Below are 24,720 nucleotides of genomic sequence, written 5' to 3'. Positions count from 1 at the left end.
TAAGGCAGAAAGCCAATCCGTTGGTAGAATGAATGTCTAGTTAGCCAATCAGGTGAGACGTTTTATACACGTGAAACAGCTCGTATCGGACTCAACAACAAGTTGCGGGTTCTTTTAAAGAGGCAAGCGATATATTGTTTCAGTACATCATTTTGACTCGAAACATTATTATTATAAAATATATTAGAGCAACCTAGCGACGTTACATGTCATTGGTAACTATGAATTAAGTTATCTGTTACGTTGTGTACAGTGGGCTGTGTTATCGTCCGTCTGATACAGTGCGAACAGAATCCAGTAATCTAGTTTAACCGGAGAGAAGGGGATTGTGATGGTTGCAGAGGGGTAGCGTTACACTTCAGGCATTTGAATGAGAGGTTTAAAGGTGTCTCTAGCTGTATTCTAAAGGAATATTGGCCTGGAATCGATAGCTCACTAACTTGCATTATATAGCATAGTTGGCAGTATGGACATTTCAGACTTGTAGCAAAGTATGTCCTCTGTCGGTCCTTAAGGACCATCTTGCTCTTTTTTTGAACACCCTGTAACATTTTAATAGATTTAGGGGATAATGTTTGGTGAGGTTATAGCGCTGTTGTCATTTGCTGTTACCAGAGACATACAACCAATGACATCACTGGGGTGGAACTCATATTTCCTCTTGAATGTCAGTGTTTCCTCCAATAAAATCGTCTCTATATCCTACTTGTAGTCCTCATATAGTGTGACTTGTGTGATTTCTTACTGGCATCATCACAAGGAGGGTTACTCACAGGGCGGTAAGGGGCAATTGGGGTAGGCCGCCTGACCTACCTAGACTTCACTGCTTAGATTTTGGGAGCTACTCAACATGGCTGATTTGTGCATTCATGTGCAAAACCCCAGGATAGGGAGTAGGGGAGGTCATTTTAGGACTGGATTCAGATGCAGCCCTCGAGTACTGCAATACGCATTCAGCTCAGTAGATGGCAGTAATGTGCCAGTGAGTGAGAGCAGGGGATTTCAACAGTTTCTTATCCAGGCACTGCCATCCATACTTTTTTTTTTTTTTTAAATTCCTAAATCTATATTATATCAATTTTTGGATCGGGGTCCACAAACTGCCTGTTAAAAACCCCGGAGTATTTTATAGAAGTATATACATCACACAAATAACATGCTTGGTATACACACACACACTTCTTCATGTTGCTATTTTCAATAAAACTTGTGTTCTTTTGTGTGTTAAAGTGTGATAATGTGGTTGCAAATAAAGCATATCAAGACCAAGAAGAGCAGAATGTTGCAGAGGAAATCTCTCTTAAATCTAACACGCAAAATAACGTACAAGTCAGTCAAAGATTCCCAAGCAATTCACAGTTTTATTGATCCAGTAAAGACCACAACTTCGATCCAGCGTAACTGTGTGTTATTATTACAATAAAAAAGATCAGCTGCATTTACATGACATCTTACTACCCTTTGTGCTAATTTACTGCAAATATAGAGTTCCACTATTGGTATAAATAGCAAAGAACACATACATTTCTACATGAATCGTTTATGACAGCGTTTCAAACCAATTCTCTTCAGCTAGGCATTGATATACATGTTATTACATGCGCGAATACAGTCCTTTCTCATACTTTTTTTTTGTTGTTTAATCTTCTTCAATAGCGAGGAGACCTGAGTTGATTTGTCTTATACAGCAATGCATGACTAGAATAAGGGGAGGAGCTACATGAAACGAGTCACTTCCTGAAGAGTGGCATTTCCTTGCCTAAGCGCCATTCCCCGTCATGCTCGGATGACACACACGTCTTCCACATACGCGTGTGCGTACGTGTCACAGCATACATGTAGAATCCTAAATAAATAAGGGAAAGCCACATGCATTCTGTCCTGGTACCCCAGATAGAACAACCCCCCCCATCAAAAAGTATCACTGTTTTTTTTTTGTTTTATTTTAATTATTTTTTATATATATAAGTGCCAGAACACGTGTCTTCATAAGAATAATAGCAGCAATAATCCACAATCATATTTTCAATTGTATCTTATCTTTGTGAATTTATATTGTTATTATTCATATTGTTATTTTTTTTTTTTTTTGGCTAAACTCTGAGCAGGGAGTGACACGGTCTTTTGAATTTGTGTCGAAAAAAGCATCCAAACGAGCGTTGCATTCTGGGACTGGGGCAGGCAAGCAGTGGTGCTGGGAAGCGAGTATAAGGACGGCCAGTTATAAAAGGAGATGCTTTTAACCTTACTCAGCTTATTTTAGTTTCTCGCGTTACATGCTCCTCAGTTAAGTTTGTATTTAGAATTTTTTTTCTTCGTCTTCTTTGTTGGCTGATAAGTAGGAGTTCGCACTCCATTTAAGTGGGTCAAATGTACCACCTGCATATTTTTTTTTCCTTCTCCATTGGCTGAGAAGTGGGAGTTTCCCCTCCCATTTTAGCAGGTGGAATATACCACCTGCTTTTTTATTTTTTTCCCCTTCTCTGTTGCCTGAAAAGTGGGAGTTTGCGCTTCATCTTAGTAGGTCAAATACCTGCTGGTGTGTACACCTGCCCTAGGCGTAATCCCGGGACAGTCACATAGCCCTGTCTGACACGAACCAAGGTGCCCCTGTCAGAGCAGCGAAAAGCCTAAAGGTCTTTTTGTCCACTGCTGCGCAGCTGCTTAAGACAGATTCAGCAGTGACATTGGCTGTATCTCACATCGTGTTTAACAGCGACGCGACACGCAGCATGTGTGGGTCTGGTGTGCCCATTTGATTTAGGATGAGCACTCAGAGGTCGGCTGTAATGAAGTAATATGCCATTAGACGTTGTTCGGCTCGAAGCTTAATGGATCTGGGGAGGCTGAGTCTGCGCGAGCACTACGGGTTATTCTATTAAGCCTTTTTCACAGCTACTGTTCTGTGCGGAAAAAAAGACTGAAACCTAATCTTTTCTTTTCTTTAGTTGTCAGCCTGGGCAGCTGAAAGGTTTACACAGCCATTCACAGGTACAGACTCCCTGGAAGTTGAGAGCATCAGTGTTAATACTGCATGTACCCAGTATATAATGGAAATGTAGTTTGAGATGTAGGGGGGGGGGTCAGTTAGTTTGTTCTTCATTGGTCAGGAGTTGCTTTTAAATGGTTTTCTTAGTTTGTCGACTCGTTGATTTGCGCAGATGTGTCCATGTCCTTTACAGGTTCCCGTTTCGCTCACAGACACCGCCGTTGATTTCCTCATTTCATCCGACCTGTTCCCTTTCATGTTCTATGGTAATCCGATATTAAAAGACTCTGTGTGTGGCTCAGTGTCTCGTCATAGAGGCATGGAATGTGGCAGAACAGCACCTCGATTCTCGTGTAAAAACTGTACCTCGGACGAAACCCCCATTTGGATATGTACATCACTACAAATACTGTATAATTGCAGCGTTGCTTAAAATTACACTTATCCCAGAAGGTTATGTTTTCTGTAATTACTGTCACCCATCAAGCCGGGAAAAAAAAACAACAACCCCCAGGACTTGAATTGAAAAGCTGGTTTTGTCTCTTTGTATCTCTCTCTTTCTCTTTCTTTCTCTCCCTCCACCCCACACCCCCCCCCCCCTTACCGCCCAACTACAGACCCTGCTCCTCCCCGCCTCCCCTCCTCACCAGGCCCTAGGGCATGGCCACTGCCGTCTGTTTGTTCCGGAAGGTGTCGAAGAAAGCCATCATGCCCTTCTTCACGCTGGACGTTCCAAATTTGGGGGAGGAGTTGCCGTGGTGACGGGGGTGATGAAAGGGGGAGATGTCCATGGAGGCGGTCCGTTTCACCTTGGCTCCGGCCCGCAGTATTTTGGACTTGATTGGCGGCGTCTGGGCCACCAAGCACTTCTGGTACTGCACCTGCAGGGGGCGCAAACACATAGACTGAGTCTCCAGGGCTGCCCAGCCCTGCTCCTGGAGATCTGCTGTCCTGTAGGTTTTCCCTAATTTGGCACAACTGATTCTACTAATTAACACCTCAATGAGATCTCTAGCTGTTGAATGAGGTGTGCTTTGTAACGGTTGAAGTGAAAACCTACAAGCCGGTAGAGCTCCAGGAACAGGGTTGGGCATACACATGTTGAACAAGACTGCCATTGCATCACACCAATTAAGACACAAACTGGCTTCAGTGCAATACAACATCACATTCACTCAGCAAATGCGCTTGTCCATCCACTCACAAAAGTGAAGAGCGTCAGTGTGCAGCTCAGGAATACAAGAAGGCATTGGGACATCTTTTCAAGTTCTTTATGAAACCCTCTATGGTAGGTGTGAAAAGGGAAAAGAAATTGAACCATTTTGCCTGACAAAGAACCCATGAACTAAATAGGGTTCCTCTACGGAGGCAGACACAAGGAGCCTTTGGGAACCCTTTTCTTCTGAGAGCGTATCCTAATTATGACTCGCTCATCGAGTCTTCTAAGCGCCACATTCGCAAAGAGCCAGCTCCTGTATCCATGGCAATAAGAGCTCGGCAACGAGCGGCGTACCATGCAGGCCGCCTGCACCGCCTCAGAGACGTTCCCGGCGTCCGGCTCGCACCAGAAGGCGTGGCACTCGAACTGCTGCTTCCCGGAGTCCACGATGACGGCGAAGGTGTGCGTGTCGTGGCCGATGCCCAGGAAGGTCAGGTAACGCACCTGAAACTCCCAGAAAGGGTCCTCCCCGTCCTGGGTATGGAGAGAGAGGGGGGAGGGATGGGGGGTGGGGGGGGGGTGGGACAGAGGGGAGAGGGAGAGAGGGGGGAGAGGGAGGAGGGGGGAGGAAGAAGGGAGAGAGAGAGAGAGGGAGGGATGGAGATGTAAGGGGGGGGGGGGGAGTGAGGGGGTGAGGAAGGAGGAAAAGGCAAGAAAAGAAAGATAAAAATGGCTACACTTGAAAGAGGAAGCACCACTGTTCTTTTTGTCATCTTCCGCTCTCTCCTCCCTCATTTTCTCCACAATACCAGAACATTCTGAAACATCATTATTAATACCCCATTATTATCTCTGTTCGTTCTTTTTTAAGGCTCCTCAGGACCAGACTGTCAGGCCCATCCGTGCGCTAGAACAGCGCTTTAACAGGATGAGTCACCCAGCAGCCCTAGGTGTTCAGGGATTCTACAGAGGGCTCACAGTGATGTCTTTCAGGACAGTGACATCACTGCGTCACGGTGACATCACGCGGGGTCCGCTCACCTGTCCCCTCCACAGCGACAGCAGGGTGTCCGACACGTGGATGGCAATGGGCTCCCACTCATCTCTGTCCCGCACATTCATGATGCTTTCGATGGCCCTGTTCAGCACCTCCATACCTGCGGGAGCCAATCACAGGAGAGTGTGTGAGAAGCGTAACTTCACATGTACGTCGCTCTGGATAAGAGCGTCTGCTAAATGCCTATAATGTAATGTAATGAGAGCGCTCCTTCACACCTGCAATGCAGCAAGGCTGGAGAGTGCAGAAGGGAATAGCCGGGTGCATGGGGAATCCTCCAAAACAGAGAGGGCTCAAGAATACTCCAGTCACTACAGGATTTAATAAAATGGCACCAAACCTCTCTACCTTACCGTCCACACGTTAATTCCAGTAACAAAAGATTGCCTATCACCAGCGCTTTACGGCCTCATTAACTGCTATTTGAAATGTTGGTGATTTATGAATCTGGGCCTTTTCTTTGTGCACTAATTGTAAGTCACTCTGGATATGAGCATCAGCTAAATTCCTAAAATTAAAATGTTTTCCATGACTTTCCGTGATGCAGATATTTCAAGGATTTGTAAGTGTTTTCATGTACCGTGGGAGCGCTGAATATGGGCACTAAGTGAGCGGTTACACAGAGGAGACGTACTGTGACAGTGCGCAGACCTTCGCACCAGATGTTTTCCTTGGTGGTTTACCGGCTCACACAGCCACCGTTAGCTCTTTTAAATGAGCTGTTTATAATAGCACGAGCGGTCACGCCCGCGGAGGGCGTTTTGTGGAAGCGCGCGTACGGCTAGGACAGCGAGGGCGCTCTGACATTAAAGAGCTTCTGTTCCCGGCAGCCCGCTGGGGAGAGGCGACTATCCGTATCGCGGTAAACTCCCGGATGAATACGGCCGTTTCGGAGCCCGTAATGAATGCGCTCGTCCCCGCGACGCGGCCACGGCTCGGCAGACACCGATGACACAATGACATTGAAAAAAAAGGCGAGACGAGTCCTCTGCAGGCTTCATCGGAGAAAGCGATGCAGTCGCCGGCACCGCGCAGAACTCGCTGCTGCTCAGAGCGCAGAGACCGCAATCCGCAGACCGTCATCTGACTAAAAACAGTCCGCTCCTTTTTACTGAAGCCTCTAACTCAATAAGAATTTAATGCTGGCGGGTGACGCCGAGCATTATCCTAAATAAAGCTGTCATAACGGAACAAAATTTGACCTTCAAGTCATGTATAATTATTGGCATTCAATATTATGTGTGGGCTATTTGCAGTAACATTAGTGCATCCACATCAAGAGAGAACGTGAGAGAAAAGCTACATAATTAAATATCCTATGACAACCTGGTACCCCTTAGTTAGTAAATACAGCGCCCTGAAGAAATTATTTGCCCCCTTCCTGATTAACTCTATTATTGCATATTTTTCACAGTGACACATCAAACACCCATTTCACCCACGTGAAAAAGTAATTGGCCACATAGTTACCCAATCAACCAATTAACCAAATGTAAATGCTAATTAGATTCGGCTGATTAAATAAATGATTTAAAAATTGTAATAGAGGAAATCAGGAAGGGTGCAAATACTTTTTCATGGCACTGTATAAACACCCATGTCACCCTTAGTCACTCCCCTCATTCACCACTGTCTCAGCCAATAAAAAACCGGTCTGCATCGGCTCCTCCCCTCCCCATTAGCTCCTCCCCCTCGTCCATACGGACTCACCCATGGCCCGAGGGACGGGCAGGTTTCCGATGTACTGCACCGAGAACTTCTGCACCCTCTGTCGCACCGCATCCAGGAAACCCACTGCAAAACACAAGGCCCGGCAGCGCAGGTCAGCTTCCCCGCCACCAGGGGGAGCTACTCGGGCAGTGAGCACACAGGTCTCTCACGTTCCGAGTAACGTGCAGACATCGTTACCGCAAAGAAGTGTAATTAATACTAATGACATCATTACTGCGCAAGAGTGTAATCAATGCTAATGAGCTTCCAGAGATAATAATAAAAAAGCTGGTACAAAAATGCAATTATGTTCAAGCCAGATGCAACTGTTCAATCCCTGGGGGTTTTGAGGGGGGGGGGTTAGCGCTTCAGCTGGGACTGAGGGGGTAGGTTGGGAGCGGGATGTTACCTTGCCGTGGTAAGTCTTCAGGTGAGATGCCCTCAGCTGTCAAAGAGCGTGTCATGGTGGGGTGCATGGCAGCCCTCTCCGCCATTATCTGGAACAAGACAGACACCTGGTCACCTGGACACCTGGTTACCTGGACACATGGTCACCTGGTAACCTGGACACCTGGTTACCTAGACACATGGTGACCTGTTCACCTGTACAGCTGGACCCCCGTTATTCATGTACACCTGAACACCTGGGCACATGGTCACATGGACACTTGTTCACCTGGACACCTGTTCCACGCACTGCTCCTATTTTCACTGCCTCGTACATGACTGGGTGCGTTGAGGTGCTCTCCGCCACTATCCAGACAAACAAACAGACAACTGGTCACCTGTTAAAGTTATTATTTAAAGATAATTTAAAAATCAAAAATCAATCAAGTGAAATTGTTTAGCCTTTTTCTGTATGATTATTACTGGGCACTTATAAAGAATAACCTCAATGGGAAGCGTTGATGAAGGTGACTTTGGCAAAAAGTGTTATTTTTTTATATGCTAATTTAAAGCATTTTGTGAAAACACCAGTGGCGGATTCTCTAGTTTCTGTTTTTAGCAGTCCTGCTCTTCCAGCCTAATTTTAACCAGCAAACATGGGCATATCCGAGCGGGATTAACCCAGGTGCGAGAAGGGGTGAATTTCCAGGAGGTGACGGAAGGCTTGCGCTGCTTTTAGCGAGCTCTGATAGCCGTGACCCTTTTGACTTTTATGAAAAATGATTTTCCTAAAAAGCTTATGGAGGACGATAATTCTGGCCATTCAGCAGGCCGGGTTCGGTTTCAGCCCCAGGTTCGGTTTTTGGAAGGCGATACGAAAATGAAGCGGATAAAAAAAACACGGAGGCACCGGTGGGGGGGGGGGGAGGGGGGGGTGTGTCGCGAGGGGGGGGGTTGCTTGTCGGGGGGGAGGGGGGGGGGTAGGCGAGGGGACACGGCGCTCACCTTGGAGCACATCTGGTGCAGCGCGGCGGCGATGGCTTTGGCCGGGACGTCGCAGCGAAACACGTGACACTTCAGCATGCACGTGTCTTTGTCGCTCGCCACGAAGGCGAAGTCTCTAGAGGGCACAGGGCACACAAATAATCAAACAGGGTACACAAATAATCAAACAGGGTACACAAATAATCAAACAGGGTACACAAAGAATCAAAAACAGGGTACACAAATAATCAAACCAAGGACAGGCAGCTCTCCGAGTCCCTCTCTAGAAGAGTAGCATACACTCCTAGACCCTCTCTGGAAGAGTAGCATACACTCCTAGTCCCTCTCTGGAAGAGTAGCATACACTCCTAGTCCCTCTCTGGAAGAGTAGCATACACTCCTAGTCCCTCTCTGGAAGAGTAGCATACACTCCTAGTCCCTCTCTGGAAGAGTAGCATACACTCCTAGTCCCTCTCTGGAAGAGTAGCATACACTCCTAGTCCCTCTCTAGAAGAGCAGCATACACTCCTAGACCCTCTCTAGTAGCATACAGTCATACATCTCAAAACACCATACAAAGAAACTACAAGTATACACGTTTAGTGCACAAACATCATGTGGATCCCGTTGGATAAGAGCAAATGATTTGCTATCCCAGGTGCATCCTTTATAACTCATAACTCCTCGGTGATGCAAGGAACTCTGCATCAAATTCCGAATCAAATTTCCAAATTTTGTTCCTCAGTTTCACAGTGATCGGCAATAAAGGAGTGACAGGATGGGTTCCGGGAGGTTCTGGGTTCCGGTTAGAGGCCGGGAGGCATGCAGGAGCATGGAGACTGCCTCCTGACTCAGCCCATTTGTCTTTTCGGCCATGGTTCCACCGTCTGACTATTTTTAGAGGCCGTAGGGACGGGTGGTGGGGGGGGGGGGGGGGGGGGGGGAGTAATGTAAACAAGCCGCCCTTTATTTCTGCACTGACCTAGAACTGTAGTGTCCCTCGGATGACTGGAGGGTAGAGTCTTTATAGTCTGGGTTCTATATATAACAGCAATCCATGCAGCGTTGCTAACCCCCCCCCCCCTCCCCCACCCCCCTCAGGGGCTGGGATGACAGAGAGGGCGAACACAGGAAGCTGCCGGCTGTCTGGGGACCGACGCGAAACACTCAAATCTATCACCCTCGCTTAAGGCAAGTGGCAGCGGTGCACAGTGGAGGTCAGAGAGCTGTAACGCTGGAGGTTGCAGGCTTATGTCCTGATTGAGGTAAAGCCCGCTGGGGTCAGCTTCAGAGAATCCCCTGTCGTGTAATTAGGTAATGAGTAAATTTTGCTAAATCACTAGTGAAATTTAATACCATAGCATCCCAGCTTCATAGGATATTAGTAAAACCCATGGGCCTGATTGTATCTGACCATTAACCCATCTGTCAGTTCTAATAGTATCATTCCTCTGAGGTTGATCATGAGTACTGATGGACAAATTGTCAACAGTGCCGATAACGTGTAATTAGCTGATAGGCCAAAAACCTGTCAAAATCATGTTAACCTAGGCTCCCTTTCTGAGTGACTGACATGATTCAAATTTACAGTGTAAAATGTGAGGAAGCAGTATGTTCACAGTGCACAACTGAACCTCATTTACATGTGCAAATGGCAGACAGAAGAAAAAAAAAAATCTAAATTCCCCCAGCTTTTCAATTATTAAGGGAACACACTTGAGTCAAAGGGAATAGTTAATGTGTTTCTCATCGGCACCAACAACAAATCTCCAAGGAGAAGAAGACGTAGACGAAAAAAATAACATTTCATTTCCCATCCCAGTGAAATACTCCACAGTAAATTCACTTGTTGGCAAGGGAGCTGGAGACTTGCAGAATCTGTTCACTGATCCAGGCAGTCTGTCATCTTCAGAAAATAAAGGGCCCTTCACATGGGATTCAGCATGAAGGAGGCGGACCCTGGGGCAGGCCTGCAATCAGTTCTGTCCAATATTTATAATCCCCTCTTCCTCAAATCGTGACTTGTGCTCAGGGTCTGCTGTGATGTTAACAGTGGGTTTGCAAATGGCGGTGATATCCTGAAATGAGCCCCTGTGATTTTTAAAACCCGTGCAACGCCGTACGTGCAGGGACCCAGGCAACAGCATCGATTTTAACGGCTTGGACCCAACCCAGAAATGACTCTCTGATTATTCATCTGAGAGGAGGGCGGTTCAGCCATAAACCACCTTCATCAGTTGTACTGAACCCGTTAAAGTAATTGATACCAGTGTGTTCATCATTAAATCCTTCAAGTCTCTTTTCTGTGCGCTACGCGTCAATGACAAGCGGCAGAAATTTAAAGATTATACACAAAGGAGGCACAAAGCCTGTAGCAATTTAAAATCCAAAACATGCAATTTTTAAATGTAAAACTTTATTCATAGATTTTATACGGGAGCAAACATATGCATATACACAGCTCTATATAATCACGCTGCCAAAAAGGCAGCACTATGTGCAAGTGAGGCCAGTCTCCCTCCTGAATTGGACTACAAAATAGATGCAGTTAACCTCTCATCCCTGCTCATATCTTTAGAGTTCTTTTGCAATTGAAAAAAATGGACCATATAACTGATTTTAACATGCACAAGACATACATGAAATAATGCAATAAAACACTGTTGCATTACTAGCATAAATACATGTACATGTTTAATGTACTTTTATGCCACAGGTCAAAGGGACTGCACTGTTCATGAGACTCGACAACATGCCACGATAACATATGGTACTGTAGATGAAGCATGGGCAGAAATTGGATTCAAGTCCTCAGTTAATGACAAAACTTTAAAAGGTCTCCAACGGCACTATGCAAGACTTACTACATGCAAGAGTTCACTACAAATGGCATATCAAAGAAAACTACTCAGAAGAGAAAGAGAGGAGAAAAAAATGATTACCTGTCTCTGTTTTTTTCAAGGGTGGCAATAAAAAAAGGAAAATTAAATGTTAAAAATAGATTTGTATATTTCCAAATCTGGCCCAAAAATGCCTCAGGTGATATTTGTTTTGTCCCTGCAGACATAATTTTGTTTGAAACTAAATTTGTTGTAATTTCAAGTGAATTGATTCTCTAAATCCAAAGCACTCCAGCTATTTCAGCTATTTCATTAAAATCCAAAATAACCAGGATGAGCTCAAAGAGAAGTGTATTTTTTATTTTTAATTAAACCCGAGAGCTCTCAAGATATTTCCCTTCTTCTCGAGTTCTGTCTGATTACTTTCCCTGTGATGACAGCTGCTTAACAGCCAGAATACACTCAAGACTCAGTCAGGTCAGCTGTTCATTTTCTCCAAGAAGTACCTCAAGAGCATGTCCAAAAATAGCTGCTGCCAGATTCATCTTGCCTCTGGCTGAAATGTTTTAAAGGCCAAAGCCTCAGTTGACCCAAAATGACTAACTTTACTCAACACAACATGGTTCCCCTACATACAAAATAACTTACATACATAATAATGTATCCAGGTGCCTACCTTAACACAAATCTGTTACTTGTGCAAGCAAGTGTACTTCAACCTGTAACTTCTCATCAGCAAATATGTTTGAACGAACATAATTGGTTCTCGTCTGATTTTCAGTAGAAATGAAAAGAAACAGTTTTTCATGATGATATTCATCCAGTAAGTTTAACAACATGCAAATTTGAATTGATCCTCACTGAGGATCCTCATTTGTGAAATTTACTCATTATCTATACGCTTTAATATCGTTTCACCTCAGGTGCAAACCACATGACTTTAAGTGAGGGAAGTTGTTACAACTGTCATACCCGCTTCCACCAAACACCTAGCTTTTACCATGATGATCCCGGCTCCAACCACACCCCATGGCCCCTCCCCCTTCCCATGGCCCCGCCCCCTGCCTCACCTTCCATTGTTGCAGCCCACGCCCCAGACACGGATGTTGGCGATTGGCTGGCAGTGGATCAGGCTCTGGTCGATGGGGTCCACCAGGCTGAGGGTGTCCTTCTTCAGAATCATCACCATGTCCTGACCCTGCAGGAGACCATAACATAACAGTGCAAACATGGACTTTAGAAAAAATAAGTGACTGTGACGTTACCCATTGACTTTCCATGGGCTTGTGAACAGCGTTTGGAATTACCACAGTTTTTTGTGCTGCCACGTTGTACAAATCCAAGCCAGACACTGTGCAGTATGGAAAAGGGGGGACCCTTAACATGATCATAAATTGCCAAAGATATTACCCCCACGCCATCCTAGGCCCCCCGCTCACCTGCCCCCAGGCCCCCACATCGTCCCGCCCTTCGCACTTGCTGTGGGACAGCTGCTGGATGCAGTTGTTGACAGCGATGCTGCTCTTCCCCGGGACCAGGTCCTCCTCGGGAATCTCCACCCAGCCCAGGGAGCGTACGGCAAAACACTTCACAGGGGAAAAACGTAGACAAGCCAGGAACAGAAACGATGTTAAAAGCAGCGCAGATAATACACCACGAGCCCTTAAAACCAGGGCTGCCCAGTTGGTTTTCACTCCAACCCAAACAAAGCAGGCCTCATTCAACTAGTAGAGATCTCGTTGAGCAACTAATTAGCTGAATCAGGCGTGCCAAATAAATGAAAACCTAGAGGACGGTAGATCTCCAGGGTTGGGTAGCCTTGCCTTCAACATAACCTTATCATGACCTTGTGTTTCATTACATTACATTGTATTATCAGCTTGCTTATTCACAACGCACACACAGCTTCTACATGAAATTTAAGGCATGAATTAGGAAAAAAAAAAAAGCTTCTGAACCGAACAGGCGGTTTCAAGGCGAATGTTTATCCGCTGTCTTTGCACGTGATATATAGGCTAATATTACATCCCTCATATCTGACGCAACGAGACCAAATTACAATGTCCAGTAGCTCAGAAGCGAAGTCTTCTCTGTGCGTAGCAGTGATTAAAAGCCACACGGCTATGAATCGTGAGGCAGTTTCAGTTGGTGTGCCTCTGCTGAAAGGTACAGCCGCAGGTAAAGCGGAAGCAGGTGTTTAACAGGTGTACCTTGGAGTCCGGATCTGAGTTGGAGGAGAAGTAGTCGTCCTGCCAGGACAGAGGCCTCCTGCAGGGGGAAGCAGGGAGTTCAGGAAGCTTAATTCAACTTATGTCCAAATTTTATGACACTCCTTATGTTTTGCGGTCAAACTTGAACAATTTATTGTAACAGAAATTTTTTTTACACTGTGTGTCACCTTCTCCTTGTCCTTGTGCTTAAATATTAAAGGTCAGTGAGAAAGTTCTCATTTTAGAGCCAGAGGTTTGAAACCTGTATGGGAAAGTGCCTCCAGAATCAACCAAAAAACAATTTTAGGTAAAAAATAAAAAAGGCTGTCTGTTTTTTAAGTGTTTTATACAGCTACTGAGCCTGGGGTCAAAATGAACCCACGAAACACCTTTGTATAAAAAGCAGGTACAGGACTTTTGAAAACATAGCATTATAATTATTGCATGTTTACTGTTTAACCCTACCAAATCAGGAAAAGTCATACAGTATCAAGATGAAAAAATAAGGTTAACTGGTTCTTAAGAGATGTCAAAACCTGAACGGGGTCAAATTGACCGCAAACACACTATGAAGGTTTAAGAGTATCTTTATAATCCCGCCCCCACAATGACGGATTCCCAATGGACATGTGGCAGTTGTGCAACATGTTTCAGGATTTAAATAATTAATTCGTAGATCTTTTTTGCTCCTCCCCTTTCACCCTGCAAGATGGCTGTGTGGTCGTGAAATTATCAGCTTTTTTTATTTCAGTGTGCAGACGTTCTTTCCAGGCTACCTTTCAGACGCCATACTGCCTTGTGTTACAAGATTCTGCGCCCAAGGCGTGGATGACTATTACTATTTCTTTTTAATGTTCACATTTATCTGCCTCTATTTCTAGGCTATTTACAGAAATGCTGGCGTCCCAGTTCAGACACATTCTCGAGACATTTGAGAATTTATGTTGTTTTATAAATCCACCCAAAGTCTATTATTGGTGGCATAAAAAAGATGGCAAGGAAAAATTCGCTGAAACATTGTCTCTGCCAGGATTAGAAGGTACAACCTGCCAACCGCAATAACAATCCCTACAAGTTTATTATCAAGAAATAAATCCATGGGGGAAGAAAAAAAGAGCAATAACTTTCGCAATTAATGCATCTACACGTTAGGCAGCGAACGCTTTGTTTTCCGTCAGATCTGTCGCCAGTAACTGCCGCCGTGAGAGATTATTTATGTAGATTGTTTACGACCGCGCTCATCCATATTCACAGAGACGCAGCCATAGCGGCTATGCGCTAGCGATAAAAACCAGCCTGCATGTCTGTCTGTCTCCGGTGCTATCTGCCTCTGCAGGGGGGGTGGGGGACATCAAAAATGCATTTTCTCTACCGCCACCAAGGCTCTGTATGTGGTGAACTCTCCAGGTAAGGGGTGCCCATCAAGGGGCACTAAGACAATGGCCGAAACCCTATCATCACGGCAGAACCCTACAGGATGAAGTCCCTTCAGCAGAGAGGTTTGGGAACGCTGGAACAAGTCCATGTTTTCTTTTAAAAGGTCCTAAATTAAGTTGGTACTGTATCGAGAGAGAGAGAGAGAGAGAGAGAGAGAGAGAGCTCATGACTGATTGTTGGCCAGCTTGGGGTGTTTCTTCATTTAGCTGAGTTTCAAGCCTGCAGAACCACACCCCCATCTTCCCCCCCCCCCCCCCCCCCCCCCCACATGCACCCAGTAGCTAATGGTCTGAGCTAATATCTTAATATCTGCGTCACTGATCCGTGTGTGCGTGCGCGCGTGTGTGTGCGCGAGTGTGTACGCGTGTGGATGTGTATGTGTGTGAGTACGTGGGTTTGCGAATGTGTGCACATCAGCCATTTCACCAGCTCAGACGCTGCTCTTATTCCCTTATTTTAGCACTGATAAGTAAACAAGAGAATGCCCAGAATATGCCCTGATAGACAGATGGGTAGGGGCTGTGTGTGCATGTGTGTGTGTGCAGTGTGTGCAGTGTGTGTGCATGTATGTGTGTGTGTTTCTGTGTGTGCGCAGTTTGAAAGCACAAGTTCTGTTCAGTAGAGGTTATTTTAGAGCGTGTAGCATGTAATGGGGTACTGGCGTAGGAGGCATTTTTGGGAGAGTGTAAAATGAGCTAGGTATACGGAGGCCTGACATGTCTCCAGGACCCCTACACACCTAATGCAGAGGAGAGATACTTCAGTCATTGGACGGTGTGGGGTACAGGTGTTACCTGTTATTTACAGAAGCCAGCGGACTCTCAATTTCCCTGCTCCGGGATCGCCTTCGCCCATCCACACCGAGGCTCTGGACAGGAAGAGGAAGAGAGGAGAAGGATGACATCACTTCCTCCGGGCCATGCCTCTGGTAACCCAAGCGTTGCAGCAGCAACAGAGATCATAGCTTTATTCCATATATTACGCTTGCATGCAGCAGCGCATTAAGTAAAGCAAGTCAGAGCAACACAGGATCGGTGGTCAGTTCTATTTCAAATCAGCTTAGTCAAAGAAATTGAATTCATGAATTTTAAAATCATGAATTGAAATCATGGGTTGAAATCATGAGTTGAAATGGAACGGCTCCGCACAACCCCATCCTGAGCAAGGGCAACAGCCCAAGTTCCCCGTCGCCGGCTCCACCTTGAGGTCGTCGGCGGTAATGCCGCTGATGGCGCCGTGGGCCTCCTCGGAGCTGTAGGAGGGGTGTTGCCACTGGGTGGTTCCCGTGGGAACGTGCCAGTAGTACGTCCCGGTGCTGTCCCGGATGGTGCGCCAGCCCGGGGGCAGGTCGGAGTCCGGGTCCAGGTTCTGGTCGCTCCAGATATTATCTGCAGCCCAAACAACAAGAACATCGGCACAAGAGTTCAATCCTAACTGAGCCACGACTGAGTTTGCCTCCGTCCAAATGACGCCATTAAAGTTGTCACCTGTCATTCATGTGCTCATCAATGAAATGTAGGCTAGTTAAATGTCAGATGGCACAAATGTAAGCACAAATTAAGTGAATAAGGGCCAGAAGTTGGTGTTAAAACCAAAAGCAGACACGGCCCTCATTGTCCACCTCTGCTCTAGCTGCTATTTCTTTCTTTTTTATTCTCTCAATAAGTTGGGGAAAAAAAGCTTCCTAAGAGAAGCAATGTAAAATGTTCGGTGTTAAATCACTCTGATAGTGTACATTTTACTGTGATAGAGTACATGTGATCCCTATTGGACTCATAAATAAACTCTGTAAAAGACTGCATTCTTGCTCATGGACAGTAAAATAAACTCTGCTGAAGATGGCGTTCATCCTCGAGGACGTTAAAATAAACTCTGTTAAATGGCGCGTTCCTCCTCAAGGACAGTAAGAGCACCAGTAAGGGTGACATTCAGCGCCGCCCTTGAGTTCAGCAGAGGCAGACGACTCATTGTGGCCCCTCAAACCCATCGACACCTCCCTCAGGAAACCGTATGTACCAATTAGCGCAGGATGCTAACAAAAGCTACGCGGTTCTGCCTGTCCCTCCCCCAAACAAAAATAAACACATGAATGTAATAAGCGGATTCAGAAGCACACCAGCGATCAGGGTGTGACGGTTGAGAGGGGTTTCCTGGCAGTAAACACAGCTGGGGAGGAGGCAGTGTAGTGTAATGGGTAAGGAGCTGGTCTTGGAACCTAAAGGTCACAGGTTCGATTCCCAAGTAGGATACTACCATTGTACCCGTTGAGAAAGGCAATTAACCTGCATTGCTTCAGTATATATCCAGCTGAAGCACACACTGTGAACCATAGCAGTGTGTACTGTGTAAATGCTATGTAGAAAAGTCGCGTAAGTCGCTCTGGATAAGAGCATCTGCTGAATGCCTGTCATGTAATGAGGTGGGAGAGTGTGTTTTGGGGAATGAGAGCGCGACGAGGGGAAACAGGGACAGGTAACAAACATTGAGCATGGGCCAACAATTCAAACAAAATGACCGAATCACAGAGCAGGAGAGGGAGAAAGAGAGAGAGATTGACAGAGACAGACAGTGGGGGTGTAGAAAAGTGGGTCAGTAGTGACATGAGATTTTTTCAGTGCAGACAGCTGAGACAGGGAGAGAGAGACACAGAGAGAGAGAGAGAGAGAGAGAGAGAGAAACAGAGACAGCATGTGAAAAGAAAGACAGAAAAAGACAGAAAGAGAAAGAAACAAATATACATAAGTATGTTTTTTTTAAATTGCGCATATGAACACAGACACACTGTGATTTGCGTGCCGTACACTGGGACTAATCACGAACCCGGGAGAGCCTGACGAACACAATCAGAGAACGGCGCTGATAAGACGGCACTTGTGAGGAGTAACTCCGCCTGGTAATGGATCCATTTCACCCCTCACCACCCAACACTGCACACCGCGGAGATCACACACACCCCAACACTCCTCGCTACCACCAGCTCAAACGGTGCAAACGACTCATCGCGCTCCTAAATCCTGATGCATTCTTAAATTATGCATAAAAATAGATATTCCTCGAGCTATTTTCCTGAGCAAACACCGAAAGCTTTCCTAAATAACCTTGCGTTGGCATGGCAACTCCCAATTCATAATATCACCTCAGAGATGACAGAAACATTTTTTTTTTAAACATGGCACATTTAGGCCAATACGTTGGCGGCATCCGTGCATGTCAGAAAGATTTAATCTACTGTGCGGTTTTTTTTCACAGATATGGATAATCTACATCGTGCTATTACGGCACAACAATCGCTTCCAGATGCCGGCGATAAGCACAATAAAACGCGAAGATACATTCTGAAATGAGATCTCTGGAAATCGCACCTCCTATCGCAATGCAAAAACTCCGTTGCTTTGTGTTGTGTCCCTATTTGACTCGGGCGAAATAAGGGACACCGGCTGTGGATATACAGACACAGAAACGGCCGATGGCTACAGTATGATGCTATCTTCCAGACAGATCATCGCTATACTTCATTAAACTGTAAAGACGCTTCAAGCATTCTCATGATTATTTCATTGTGTTATTTCGGTATCATTATTATACGTCGAGAAAATGTTTCTTAAATTTTCTGAAACCTTCCAGAGGATATCAACTTTCAAGGTCGTTTTAATAAAACAAGAAATATTTCACATTCTTGTTTTAAGACAAGTGACACACATGAATGTTGGCCCTGTCTCAAAATTTGCAAGGTGTACATGGTGTAACATGATGAAAAACAAATATTCCTTCATTTAGTATAGTACAGTTTAGGTCAGAGAAAACCCTCATCTACACCTAAAAAAATAAAAAAAATAAAAATCAATGAAGTCCTCAATCTGTTTTGACAGAGTACATTTTTCTCTGATTAAGTGCATGATCCCTGCTGAAGTGCTTGACCTGTGTTATGAGCTGAATTATCACTGAACATTTCACTGTTCTGGAACATACACCGTATAGGTGTTGCATAACTGCACACCCGGGCAGCGTGGGTTTCCGTGATTTTAGGCTTCCAAATTCAAAAAAAGAATCCAAATTCAACCCGTAAAACTATTAATCATCTTCATTATTACGCCCCCCCCTCCCCCCCCCCCCCCCCCCCCCCCCCCCAAAGCTCAATTCTCTCAGGCACTGCAGTGGACACCTTTCAGGTCTACAGGTGCTGCACACCTGTGCCAACATTACACAGGTCCCTGTGTGTCAACTGATTAAGCCACAAAGCCTGTCCAGCAACAACCAGGAACATAAATAAATTACATTTCACAGTTGTTGTTGAACGGGCCAATTTGGTGCCCATTGTGGGGCTCAGCATAGCCAATCACCAGGAAGAAGAAGAAGAAGAAAAAAAAGATAAAAAGCCAAATTTCTGCCCAGAGCTCTTAAATGACAAAAGGTGTGCAGGTGTGTATGTGTGTGTGTGTGTGTGTGTGTGTGAGTGTGTGCGTAGGTGTGTGTGTGTGTGTGTGTGAGAGTGTGCGTAGGTGTGTGTGTGTGTGTGTGTGTGTGTGTGTGTATGTGCGTGTGTGTGTGTATGTGTGTGTGTGTGCACTATCCCTCCCATATTTGAATCCTCTCATTATAATTCAGACCCTCTCCTCGCTGCACTCTGCACAGAACCTCCTGGATAGGAGCCAGAGCCCCAGCACCCTGTGCCGCCCAGAGAGAGCGATGCTGCAGATCATTAAAGAGCCCTCACGACTCACACAAAACCAACTCAGAACAGAACTCAGGACAGCCTCCTTTCACACGTGGAGGGGAAGGGGATTTCTCTGCATCTCTCTCTCTCTTGCTCTCTCTCTCTCATTATGGGCTGTTCTTGGTAATACGTGTGGAAGAAGGTTTACAACACAGCTGAAGCTATTCTTCGGATGCACAAGCATTATTGCAAAAAGACCGAGGCAAATAAAGATATTGTTTAGACTCTGATAAACAACACACACACACACAGACACACACATACACGGGCGCACACACACACACACACACACATACACACTTGCTGCTCCTTACTGATGCTCAGTTCAGAAATGAATAGAGAACCACTCTCAGATCTCTTCTCACTGATCCTGGATCAGCAGACATGCCTACACACGACAGCACAGAACACATCCTACAGACCTGCAGATCAGCTGACATGCGCCCCCTACAGGCCTCCTGAAACAGCGCACCACGGGGGCCGCGCCACGCACCCGTGCGGTGCCCACAAAGGGCAGCGGCTCAGACGGACACGTTTCCTGTTTGATGTGCCGACAGGAAGTGACAGTGAGGGTCAGGGCTGGAGGAGCCGTCTGGAGGCAGACCGTTAGACGGCAGGGCGGAAAGGCCATATGCTGAGGGGGCGGGGGGGGGGGGGGGGGGGGGGGGGCAAAAGGCCGTGTGCCGAGGGGGGGCAGGGGGGTCGGGGGGACCAAAAGGTCATGTGCCGGGGGGGGAGGGGGGTGGGGGGACAGGGGGTCGGGCGGGGGGCAGAAAGGCCATGTAGCCACACCCAGCCCTGCCCACACAGAAAAGAGCGTTGTGCCCAGAAACATCTCAAGCACATCTTGAGAAGAACTACGGGCAGAGGACAATGGATTCCCAAAACGTGCGCAAAGATAGAAACTTCCCGTGCATCATAGATTTGACCGAGCATGGTTATTTTAAAAATATTTTAAAATAAATAAATAAGGTAGAAAATCCAGCATAGTATGCCTTAAACATTGTAGACCAAAGCAAAATTTTTAGTGCAGGCCATCTGAGGTCAGTTCCATTACGTCCCCCCGCTACGATACCCCTTTCGACACCAAAGCAGGTTCAGAACAATTTTAAGGCAAGCTCCTTCAACGCCGATTTGAAATACAGTCGGAGATGTTTCCATACGCACTGGTTTATGAGATGTAAAAATTCCACTCCTCGGCATCAGGCAGCTATGCTATCCTGCTCTTCTGAGAATTTCTGGATCATCAAAGGAAAGAAATACAGAGCAAGAGAGGAAAAAAAAGATAGAAAAAAACACATTAATTAAAGGTGGTGCGGGTGAGAGAGGGGAAACATAAAAACAAGATGAAAAAGAATAAGATGAAGGCTGCTGAGCTGAGAGAGAGAAAGTGAGTGAGATTCATAAATAAAAATTTGAGGAGAGGAAAAAAGAAGTGAGGGAGAGAGAGCAGGAGGAAGGGAGGAGATATCTCAAGAGTATTATAAGAAAGAGAGTGGGTTGAGAGGGAGAGAGAGATAGGAGAGGGCGAGAGAGATAGAGAGTGAGAGGGAGAGAGACAGAAAGGAAGACAGAAAGGGAGAGAGAGAGAGAGAGAGAGAGAGACAGACAGGGAGACAAAGAGAGAGAAAGAGACAAACGGAAACAGAAAGAGAGGCAAAGAGACAGAAAGAGAGAAAGAGACAGACAGTCAGACAGGGAGACAGAGAGAGAGGCAGAGAGAGAGAGAGAGTGAGAGGGCGAGAGAGAGAGAGTGTGAGGGCGAGAGAGATAGAGAGTGAGAGGGAGAGAGAGAGATAGGAGAGGTATTGCTTTATCCGTTGTTGACTGGCACCGCATCTGCCGTGGCGTAATTCCACGGGGTCGCTCTGCACATTAAACACAAGGTCAGCTCTCTCCAGCCCGGCGGATTAGGGGCCAGAGTGGATCAGAGCATCAATCTCAGGCGCTGACGCCGCCGCCCGTCCTCCCGGAAAGCAGGATCAATCTGCCCGCCCGCGTCATCGCGAATGGGGCCGACACAGCAGCTCAGGAGGTAAGAGCGGTTGTCTGGCAGTCCGAGGGTTGCCGGTTCGATCCCCTGCCCTGGGGCGTGTCGAAGTGTCCCTGAGCAAGACACCTAACCCCCTAATTGCTCCCGACGAGCTGACTGGTACCTTGCATGGCAGCCTTCCACCGTTGGCGTGTGAGTGTGTGTGTGTGTGAGTGGGTGAATGAGAGGCATCATTGTAAAGCACTTTGGATAAAAGCGCTATAAAAATGCAGTCCATTTACCATTTACCAAATCCCCCGCTCTTTCATCTGGCCCACTTCCTGTGGCCGAGGCATCCACTTCCTGTCCAGCTGTAATGAGCACCCGGGCTGATCTTGTGCACAGACACGGACTGCTAGCTGAAGCACTGTCACTGACCAGTCATAAAATCTGACCTGAGAGCCAATCAATGCAGGCTCCTAAATCGATGCATTCTGGGAAAAACCAATCCCTGCTGGAAAAGGTGTTAGGCAGATCATATAGAAATTCAATGCCCATCGAATTCCCACAAATCTGACCCTTTGCATCAGACCAACCCCTACAATCTGATTGGCTACACAACTGCTTGCATTTCCTACACACTTTGATTTCCCAGGTCCTCGTTGTAAAAGACAAATTCTCAGCTGACCTAGTTAATATCAATGTTAAAACTATTATTATTATTATTATTATTATTATTATTATTAGTAGAAGTAGTAGTAGTAATTCACACTTGCTCATCCATTAGAGTGTCTTATGAGTAAAGATAGTAGGAAAGCCAAGATAATCATATATCAGCACAGATTTATGCATGCTTTTAATTTTGTTTATGGTTTTATTTCCACAGGTTGTCTCGTGGGGATTAAGAGAAACCTGTTCCACAGGCAGCAGTTGGCCAAGCATTAAAGAAACGTGCCTCGGTATAAAAACAATGACAGGATGAACAGAATGAGAATTCATTCACTTAAAACACTGAAACGCAAACACAGACACAAAATGTCCAACAGAATGTGAGGCATGCATCTGTTCCACCGGTAGCCCCTTCCCAAAAGGACCTTCGGTGGTTCTCCTCAGGGAAAGTGTTCTGTTTGGACAAAATGTACAGGCTACCGAAATGGAGGTGCTTGGTACTGCTAACCAAACTCTTTCATTCTAAGTTCAATTCTAAATGCTGATATTTCAGAGAACCCTTTTTCCAAAAAAAAACAAAATAAATACATAAATAAAAACATCAAGATTGAATTAAGTGTATCAATGCACATCTGTGATCTTGCACTGCACATTTCATTATAATTAAGTTCTTTTGGTTTTGTTTTTCGATGAGGTATAACCTGTCACCTTGTTTACCTCTGCGACTGGGAGAAGGACAGATGAATCACGTAAAGTGCAGATGCTGGAACGGGCCACAGGGAATCAGATTAAAGCCCAGAGAAGAGTAGCCACACCGCGGAACATTTTATTTCAGTTAATTCCCCGAAACCGTTCAGCGCTCTCACCCCTCTGCTATAAAAAGCAGGTCTGACGTCACCAGACTAGAAACCTGTGTCTGGGGAGAAACCAGACCCCGGAGGGGCGACCGTACCCCCCCCCCCCCCCATAGCGCCCAAACGGATGACGGTCACAGTCGCAAACCGACAAAGTCACACGTAGTCGGGACCCCACCCCCGCCCCCAAAACGATTTCCCTCCCCCTTATTAAACACACGGCATTCACACCTCCGTGAATAAAAAAAACCCAAAAACAGTTACCGAACCGAGTCCCCTCGGCCACAGCTGAACCGTTCCCCGGCCGGTGTGAATTCGAGTCGCGCCTCGGTCGAGTCCCACATATCGGCCAGGGAGTCAGAAAGACAGCAACACTGCTCTAGGGATCCCTGCTGGATATCTATCCATAACTTGAGAACAGGAGGTGGCTAAGGTGGGACTAAGGACCTATGAGCCGTGGTCCAACTGTCAGATTCCGGTTCTCTCTGTGGCTTTAAAAAAGAAAGAAAGTCCCCTGCGTGTAATTTAAAACGGCCAGTAACTGCATTACAAACTTTAATCCACTCAAAGAACATGCACCCGATACACAAAGAAGCCACAGGACACAGCTTCACGGTGGCATTAGTCATCATGCAGTCACCTTGTCACTGTCCACACCGGTGGTGCCTGTGAGCGTGCGTGCATGCGTGCGTGAGAGTTTGTGTGTGTGTGTGTGTGTGAGAGAGACAGAGAGTGTGTGTGTGTGAAAAACAGAGTGTTTGTGTGTGTGTGTGTGTGTGTGTGTGTGTGACAGTAAGAGACAGTGTGTTTGTGAGAGAAAGAGAGAGTGTGTGTGTGTGTGTGTGTGTAAGTGTTCCCGCATCCATGTGCGGCCACCGAAGGCTATTCTGGCACCGGCTGCAGCCATTCAAACTCCAGGGATGGAGAAAGAGAGAGAGAGACACACACGCACACACACACACACGCACACACACACGCACACACACACAAACGTGTCTCCATGTCACTCACCGTCATAGTTGACGATGATGATGGCGAGCATGTAGTCCTTCCCCAGCATGCTGAAACGCTCTTCCTGTCTGGCTCAGGTTAGCCGCAGCGCATCCCAGTCACAGCCCCAGTCACAGCCCCAGTCACAGCCGCGACCCGGCCAGCTTCCCCCTGTCCCGCGCGCGCACAGCGACACACAGCACCCAGCAAGGGCTGCTCTCGCATGCCAGGGGGATTAAAACTACGCTACGCTCGCTGCCTCCCTCCCTTTCTGCGTTTCTCTCTTTATCTCTCTCTCCCCCTCTTTATCTCTCTCTCTCTCTTTCGCCTGTCCTCCTGTCCTCTCACTGAAAGCTCAGTCGGAGCTGCACTCACACCGGTTAAAAGAAGTCCACATTTCGCTTTCTCTTTCTCTCCCTCTCTCTTTCTTTCTCTCTCTTCCCTTGAGGGATGCAGTGCGCTGCTTGTGAGAGAAGAGCGTTGTTCTCTTCTCCCTCTCCTCCCTTATTCTGTCTTCTCTCTCCCTCTCTCTGTCTCTCTCTCACTCTTTCTCTCCTCTTCCTCCTCCTCTTCGCTAGACTCTGTTTTAATGATGCCTGCAGCTCTGGTTGCCCCTCCCTCTCCCACCACCCATCTCCCCCCGCCCCACACCGCCCCCTCCACTCCCCCCCCCCCCCCACATTGTCATCCCCCAGCTTTTCTTGCTTAAGGATGTCTGTGAACACAGCTCACATCGGCTAACGGCTAA

The 24,720-nt window shown here is 46.5% G+C and overlaps 1 protein-coding gene across 2 annotated transcripts; it reads right to left on the bottom strand.

Moving 5' to 3' along the window:
* Nucleotides 1-3,585: 3,585 nt before the first annotated feature.
* LOC118222246 (amyloid-beta A4 precursor protein-binding family B member 3-like) lies at nucleotides 3,586-24,580 on the bottom strand. 2 transcript variants are annotated; one of them, XM_035407664.1, is made up of 13 exons: nucleotides 23,994-24,579; nucleotides 15,974-16,161; nucleotides 15,568-15,641; nucleotides 13,337-13,394; nucleotides 12,566-12,712; nucleotides 12,197-12,324; nucleotides 11,229-11,234; nucleotides 8,308-8,422; nucleotides 7,325-7,412; nucleotides 6,916-6,999; nucleotides 5,190-5,305; nucleotides 4,503-4,682; nucleotides 3,586-3,870 (listed from the first exon to the last, which is right to left on the bottom strand). In XM_035407664.1, exons 1-13 carry the CDS (start codon nucleotides 24,040-24,042, stop codon nucleotides 3,643-3,645), a joined length of 1,461 nt encoding a protein of 486 aa, XP_035263555.1. In that variant the 5' UTR covers nucleotides 24,043-24,579; the 3' UTR covers nucleotides 3,586-3,642. The 2 variants fall into 2 exon arrangements, with proteins under 2 accessions (XP_035263555.1, XP_035263556.1); XM_035407665.1 differs by lacking the exon at nucleotides 11,229-11,234 and having other exon boundaries at nucleotides 23,994-24,580.
* Nucleotides 24,581-24,720: the final 140 nt, after the last annotated feature.

Source organism: Anguilla anguilla, chromosome 3 (genome assembly GCF_013347855.1).
Source record: "Anguilla anguilla isolate fAngAng1 chromosome 3, fAngAng1.pri, whole genome shotgun sequence".
NCBI classification, from domain to species: Eukaryota; Metazoa; Chordata; class Actinopteri; order Anguilliformes; family Anguillidae; genus Anguilla; species Anguilla anguilla.
This window is presented reverse-complemented; position numbering and strand designations above follow the sequence as displayed.

What these genes read in the sequence shown, in the direction of transcription:
- LOC118222246 (XM_035407664.1), bottom strand. Translation starts at nt 24,042, where the DNA reads ATGCTGGGGAAGGACTACATGCTCGCCATCATCATCGTCAACTATGAC. An exon ending in TGCACCAGATGTGCTCCAAG is followed by an intron (nt 7,413 to 8,307) that starts GTGAGCGCCGTG and finishes GTCTTGTTCCAG; the next exon opens with ATAATGGCGGAGAGGGCTGC. An exon ending in TGTCGCTGTGGAGGGGACAG is followed by an intron (nt 4,683 to 5,189) that starts GTGAGCGGACCC and finishes CTCCATACCCAG; the next exon opens with GACGGGGAGGACCCTTTCTG.